Source organism: Olea europaea, unplaced genomic scaffold (genome assembly GCF_002742605.1).
Source record: "Olea europaea var. sylvestris unplaced genomic scaffold, O_europaea_v1 scaffold2131, whole genome shotgun sequence".
Taxonomy (NCBI): domain Eukaryota; kingdom Viridiplantae; phylum Streptophyta; class Magnoliopsida; order Lamiales; family Oleaceae; genus Olea; species Olea europaea.
The window spans coordinates 80,656-88,716 of record NW_019239275.1 but is presented as its reverse complement, the minus strand read 5'-3'; the positions used below and the strand labels follow the sequence as shown (position 1 = coordinate 88,716).

Sequence of the window (8,061 nt, the reverse complement as noted above, 5' to 3'; positions counted from 1 at the left end):
AATGGGTGGGGGGGGGGAATTTCGGAGAAAAATTTTCTTTGTTTCTGAATTCCTGATGTATATTCTTCGAGGCTAAACCCCTCAAAGGCAGTAGAGCCATTTTGGATCTTTCATGTAATTAAATAAGTTTAAGAGTTCTTCATACTTTTAAACCTTTTTTCTTGAATAAAACTTTATGTTTTAGTCAATTCTTCATACAATTTCATTTCTATATACAAACCATGTACGAATCTTTACAGAATCAATGTGACTAAAAGGTATCATTAGGCAGGTGGCCATTTGGGAATACAATCCAAAAGATTCAACAAAGTGAAGCAAAGGAGTATGCAGAAAGAAAACGTAAGAAGAAGCCATCAATTCATACATACTGTAAGAAGGTTATGAGTTTAAGAATTTTTAATTTTATTTAAGCATGATTTCCATATGGATTTTACTGTCTACATACAAACCTTGTACATCTTTTATCAAAAAAAAAAAAAAAAAAAAAATTTACACATTTTCTCACATTTCCCCCTCTATCTCTCTCTCTCTCTATCATTCTCCAAATGGGTCAACCACCCTAGAAGCCAAAAAACTCTAGCAAACCACTACCCAAACTGCTGGACCATTGTACCATCGAAAAGCCTTCACTTTCCTTTACACATACCACACAACATCCCATCTTGAAACCTTCATGCCAACAGATTCGTCCGAAATTGCAAGCCAAAATACCTAACTCGCAAATACAAATACTGGCGGCATCACCTATTCGGAGAGACCCATATCATTTTCAACACCCCAATCGACATACTCACCACGGCGCTTCTCTTCATGGTCTTAAAATATCAACGGGTGGTTTAATGGTATGGAGGTTCGGCAATTTAGGCAATGGTTGGTCAGAGTTTTTTCACTTCTAACGTGACAGTCCCATTTGGAGGAGAGGGAGAGAGAGAGAGAGTTTTTTTTTTGTTATTTTTAATATTTTAATAAAGCTTAATAATAAAAAAAATCCCTACATTTGACACTTCTAGCGTAAAATGCCCTACATTTCAATTTTTTGGCGCTTTCATCCCTATTTTCACGTTTCATTGTGAAAAATATCTTTTTTACCAATTTGAAACGCACGAACATTTTGCACAATATGGGCCAAACGTAGAGACATTTTGTGCTATTAGGCTTTTTAATAATTATTTGGACCTACTTGCACTTTTTAAAAGATTTAGGAATAAGATTGTAATTTATTCTTTATTTTTCTTGTCTTTTCTTTTTTGGTTTTATTTAAATGGGTGGATATTTTGGTCATTTTACATGGAAAATGGTGAAAATGACGTTTTCTGCAATGAAACGTCGAAATAAGGGCGAAAATGTCAAAAAATAAAAGATAGGGACATTTTGCACAATAATATTGAAAGGTATGGACCTTTTTTGCTGATTACCCTAATTTTAACTATATATTTCATGAAACCCACAATTTTTCAATAATACATTTAATTAATTTTTATCAAATTCTATTAAAAATTTGATCTTAATTCCCACCTAACACTCAGCTTTTGGCAAAAAGAGGCTAATATCTTGTTGAATAATTTTATTTGTACATCCAAAGATGTACCGAATTTTTTTATCTCCTCTCACATGCACACGACACCCACGTGAATAAAAAATTTTCAAAATGTGGTCCCCACCCTATATTGTGAGTAGTCAATAAGGAATTAGGTAAAAAAATTCGGTACATATAACATGATCCTATCTTGTTTCTTGGCCTCAATAATGTTCTTAAAATTACAACACACAAGTTTATTGGCACTATTTTTCCTTCAATCAAGTTTTCTCTCTCTGAATTTTCTTGACAAGGTCTTAACGATGCAACATTTTATTATTCGTGCTATTTTTTCATTTGTTGACATTTTTGTCCTATCAAGTTTTCTACCAAACAATGTTTCGGTGAGATGGTTAATGTTTAAATAGTTATTCCAAAAAGAGTATTGTAAATATAGTAATATTTATGAATGACTTTTATACTATGCAATCCTTGTTATTATGATGTTGTATTCCTTGTAATATAATTCTTTCCTATAAATATAGGGCTTTTGTTTGTAATAATATAAATAAATTTATTAACTTCTCTCGTTTGCTCTTTTTTTTTTCTCTAGTTTATAACACGTTATCAGCACGATAGTTTTTTTTTTTCTCCAACTTCAATATTCTTTCAAAAGAAAAGAAGATGATAACAATTTCATCTGTATTTCAAAGGAAATTTCAATTCTAATTCAACTTTATATCACAAACGAATTCGCCAAAAGGTAATAATTTTCTTATATGTATGATCACGTGACGTGTACAAAATATAGTGGCAAAGTCACTATAAAATTATTATGGAATCAATTTTGTACTCTATACTACGAATTACAAACTATCTCGAAAACCAGTGAATATGAATTGTCCTTTTTTTTCTTTGTTGTTTGACTTTTTTGTTATTAGAATTCATGTTTATAATCATTTTTATAATCTCTCTGCAAGTTTCAAGATAATTACCTAATGCACGCGTTCCTTATATTTTTATTTGTAAAATACATATATTTCTATAATGATTATAGAATACTTTTTGTGATTTTAAACTGATTAAATTTTTTTAGGTGTTTTTTTATAAATTTTAAATTGATAATCCATCATGTTGTTGCTCCTGAAGTAGTACAACCATGCTCTTGAAGTAGCATAACATTATAATTAATATTCTAAAAAATATTATTTGCTCTTGGAGAGTGTGAATCATAATTTTTGGTATTCTCAAATATAACGTGTTCTTGAAGTAAAACACATCCCGAATAATATATATCGCATTGTGCTCTTGAAGAAATACAAATTAAATAATCAATTTTAGATTGTAATTTTTAAAGGAAAATTATTTTTTATATTATTAATATTCAAAAAATATTAATTTATCGCTCTTGAAGAGTATGAATTATAATTTTTAATATTCTTGAATAATAGTGACATTGCTCTAGGAAAAGCAGTGACAAATATTTCCAAAAATATATTATTTTGAATTCGTGTTTATCCCTAAAAGAAACATATAACTCATGTCATATTGATATTGATTAGTCTGTCTAATTGATTGATTATTATATAATTACATAATGTTTAATAATATTTTTCAAAATTAAATATTGAATTATATTTTATAGTGAATTAGAAGTTCAATATGATTTTATTGCTTGACGTTTTGTTGGATCATCGTTGGATAAATAATGATGTAAAATTAAAAACTTAAAAGGACATTCAACGAAGAACCTAAAGATTATTCAATTTAATAAATTTCTATATATTATTTGTTCTCTTTATAGACAACTCATTATTAAATATCACTATCTAAAATAAGAATTGAATTTCCTATATTTCTGAAAATCAATAATGGTGATAAACGGGGTCCCATTACTCACCACATTGATTATCTAAATATTATTTGTATATAATAGATTTGATACATATACTAAATGATTGCATGATGTAGCAATCTAAAGTTTGCGAAATTATTGTTCAAATTTTAAATTATGAACATAATTTATAGATTATACAATCAAGACGGTGTATCTTATTAATGCTAGTAATCCTAAATCTCAATATTTTGATAAGTGTTAGTTGAGATGGTGATAAATGATTTAACACTATTCTTTATTAAACGTCTCCAATTATTGAGAACAAAGTTATTTTCACTTATGTTTAGGGAATGCTATTACATATCATGTCAATATCATAATTCTCCCGTTATAATTGATTTATGGTCGGAGCCTAATTTCTTCATCAAAATATTTAATAATGCAAATAATCAACCACATTGCATTGAAATAAAAATTAAAAAAATGTTGAGAAGAAATGCGTAGTTTTAGCCCTTATCATAAATAGTGATATTTAATAACCCAATTTGCAGATTGTAATTTTTGATTGGAAATTTTTCTCGATATTAGGGAAAAAAAATTAGGAAGTTGAAAATAATGTGCAAATGCATCATTATCTAAATTATCGCAAAAGATCATTGAAATTAAAAGTACGAAAAATAATTTATGTAGATGCATTTATTGAACAAAACGATGAATAAAATCTCACACATCAACTTCAAATGCTCCAACTCGAATTAATATGCTTGAAACATAATTTAAGTAATATTATCATTAGAAGGAGTAAATACGCGTTACACTATTTTTTCCTTGACCGAGATTTTGTCCTATTGAATTTTTATAACAAAGTTTTTAACAAGACAACTTTTGCAGCGTACTTAAAAAAATAATGTTCTTTTTCATTCGTTATGATTTTTTTCATAGGATTTATCCTAATAAGGTTTTAACAATGCATACTCTTTGTGTAATAAACGTTCATAAAATATAAGACATTTACCCTCATAATAACTCCTTTATGTACGAAACTTTCGAAGAGATCAACGAGAGCTATTTTTCAAATCATTATGTTACTGCAGTCATCAAATTTTGTCCCACTGAATTTCCTTGAAGACATTAACGTACAAGATATCAATATTGAAGACATTAATATACAAGAAATTGATCACTTGATACAATAATTGAAATCAGGAGAATAGCTGTACTCTTTTTCCTTCAATCAAGTTTTGTCCAATTGAATTTTTTTGACAAAATTTTAACAAAACAGCATTTCATTACTCTAAATTATTTTTTAATTGTTGGCATTGTTGTCCCATCAAGTTTTTTTGCCAAACAATGTTTCAATGAGATAGTTACTGTGTAAATAGTTATTAAACGGGGAGTGTTATAAATATAATAGTATTTATGAATGACTTTTATACCTTTGTAGCCCTTGTTCTTATGACTGTTGTGTCCCTTACAACCTTAATTCTTTACTATAACTATAAGATTTTGATTCTTAATAAAACACACAAATTTATTAATTTTTCTCTTACACACGGATTTTGAGGGATTTATTGGATCAATTTATGGGTTATTTGTAGAGATTAGTGCAACATCAACCAATGTTATATTCGACATTGGAAGAGCTTATTCGAAGGGGTGGGTGATGGCGACGATGACTTGCAATGATAGGTAGTGGCAGCATAAAGGTGGGTTGTGTTTGATTTGATTTGTGTGTCAGGTGAGATGGGGACGAGATTAAGATATATATATATATATATTTTTATTTTTTTTTCCATTTCTCGCGTTTAATAATTTTATGTAAATTTATATAAAGTTATTATTTTGTCACTTTTAAAATAGGTCAAATTAAGAAAGATCATTGACTTTGGATTAACTAACGAATTTTGAAAGAAACCGTCCAAAGGTCCTTCAATGCACAAGTTTGATTTGAATCCAAAGCTGCCATAAATCAAATGTTTAAGTAAAACCTGCAAAAATTTATCGTAACTGTAATTATCATTTAAATAAACTATATATGTATATGATAATAATTATCCAATTTAAATCTACGAAGTCCCTTGTTTTGAATAGATAGGTCCTAATCATGAATCCATGATGGAATCATTGGACAGTGGTTCGGTTTGATTGCTCTAATTGGAACGTTTTACTAGTGAAATGTCAAATATTAATTGAGCCGTTCAATACACAGCTAAACTAGATGATTTTATAAGAAACAAATGAGAACCGGTTACAAAATCAAGACCAAGGCTGAGATTTGTACTTCGACATTTGTTGTCAAATATTACATTCATGACCATTGTGACAACTACATTTTATATTTAGAAAAATGTTGTCTTTTGTTTTAAAAAAATTTTTATTTTAGCTAAAATTAGGATTTAACAATGATCCACGATTGAATCATTAACCCACCAGTTGAGCCATGACCTGATGACCCAATAATTTTCTCGAGTCGGATCTGATAAATATGGAATTCGGACTCGAAATTAGTGGTGGCCTAATACAAAAATTTTTCAAACTAAAAATTTAATAATATTACACTGAGTGTCAGGGCCCGCAGGCTCCACCTCCATCTTCCACTGGGTCCCACTTTTGAACTTTCTTAACAAAACCTTTTTGGATGGATTATGGATATGGAGTATACTCAATGACTTAAATACCCTAAGAATTAAATTATCCAAAAAAAAATAGAGAAGCAACGTCTAATAAACACTGAAAAAATATTTTCTGGAATTGTGAGATAATTTAATATATGGTCATTGAACTTTACTATAGATAACTACTTGCTCATTGATTTTTAAAAAGTTACATGTTGCTCATTCAACTTTACTATAGGTTACTACTTATTCATCGAAATTTAAAAGGTTATTCATTGCTCACCTAAATTTGAATAAAGTTACTTGTTACTCACTAAATTTTGCAATAGATAACACTCATAGAAATGATTGATGGGGTAACTTTGTACAAATTTGATTGAGTAATAAGTAATATTTTAAATTTTGATGAGTAAGTAGTTATTTATAGTAAAGTTCAATGAGCAAAAAGTAACCTTTTATAATTCGATGAGCAAATAGTAATTTATTGTGAAGTTCAGTGACCATCGATTATATTAACGAAGCTTACTAACACGGTAACACCTAAATCCTCACGTGATAGACACTCGAGAATTTGGAAAAGTCATACGATAATATAAAAATATGTAAATTCAATATTATTTTATAGATGACTTTAACTCGACACCATTTTCATTGAAGAATCTCTGGGGATCTGAAAGAGAGAGAGAGTTTACAGGTCTATGGGTACTCACGAAGAAGAAAGGTTGCTCTTGGAACAAGGACTTGTGGAGGTATTTTTTTTTTTCACCCTTCTGTTGCATATTATCTACGTCCTTTGCTCAATTTTGATGTTTTTGTTCCATATCTCTCATTGTCAGTCAGACGATAATCTCTGTCTAAATTGGTGATTGATTACGTGTGGTTGCTATTTTATTGGTAGTTTTTTGTGGATTAAAAAACTTTCAATCTTAATCACAACATGGAGTGTGGGGGAGGGGTGCAATCTTTTGATCCCAGGAAAAAAAATAATGGAATTGCTAGAGTATAATAAACCTTCCAAAGACGGAAGTTTAAACTGCGAGAAGTTCTGTTTGGAACTTCTGTTTAGTGAAGGAAAAATTGAGTTATATATTGATTTTTTCGAACACAAGTTGGATCATTTAATTCATTATTATTGGCTTTTGACCAGTAGAAATATTTGATATGTACAAGTGGAACCCATTCAGAATAATGCAAGCCTTTATGCCCTACATTTTTTGGGCCTACAAATGTTAAAATTTGCTAAGAAAATTGTATTACTCATGTAGTCTGGAGGTTAAAAACAATCTAGATCAAAAGGATTGAGATACTTCCTTGTTTAATCTAAATGAATTGTTTACAGATGTGTCAAAATATGAAGAGAAGAACGTGCAGGACATAATTTGATAGTTTATAGTCATTGAAGACTGCTATTTAATGCAGTTAATCCATTTTAACACAGTTAAATACATTTTTTTGCCTGTATATCATTCAAGATTGCCAAACAATTGAGTTGATCTTTGCAATGGCGTACCTGTACAAAAGCGTCGAAAGTACAAAATTGGTGTCTGAAAATATGAGCTATTGGAGTAGTTGGTTAAGATTTTGTAAAATGAAACGAAAGCTTGTGGGAGTCTTTATTTTGATAAGACTATATTGGACGTTTAGGAGCTAGGAAAAATTTGAAGCGATTACATAGAAGTGATCAATTATTGTTATGCAAGTGTTGCCTAGGTACAGCGTGATGGTTTTTGACGACAGTTGATTATTATTTTTGACAACACATCCATCTTTGCATTCTCATATCTGCTACGTTGATCTAGTGGACATTTCTCATTTAACTTTCCAACATTCAGTAAAGCATAACAAGTCTAATGACTATTGTGTAAAACTATCGATTTCCTTGTTGGGATATTCTCATGACACAGAATTCAGGTGATGCTTTCCATTTCATATAACCTGTTTTGATCCTATGTATTGTATCTTTTTCAATTCCTCTTTCCTTGTTAATAATCGAACCTGACTAATGCCCAGTGGCGGAGCCACTCAGTGTCCAGTGCGGGCATTTCCAATTTTTTATCCTTTTTTTTTTTATTGGGTTTTACTTTTATTTATAG

General features: G+C 29.6%; 1 protein-coding gene across 1 annotated transcript in view; it reads left to right on the top strand.

Moving 5' to 3' along the window:
• Positions 1-6,585: 6,585 nt before the first annotated feature.
• The window catches only part of LOC111380362 (protein NRT1/ PTR FAMILY 8.3-like), a 6,568-nt gene continuing 5,092 nt past the window's right edge, over positions 6,586-8,061 (top strand). Inside the window, exons 1-2 of the mRNA XM_023003896.1 lie at positions 6,586-6,717; positions 7,806-7,821. Coding sequence (XP_022859664.1) covers positions 6,667-6,717; positions 7,806-7,821 — 67 coding nt within the window. The 5' untranslated portion in view covers positions 6,586-6,666. The remainder of the gene's footprint in view (positions 6,718-7,805; positions 7,822-8,061) is intronic.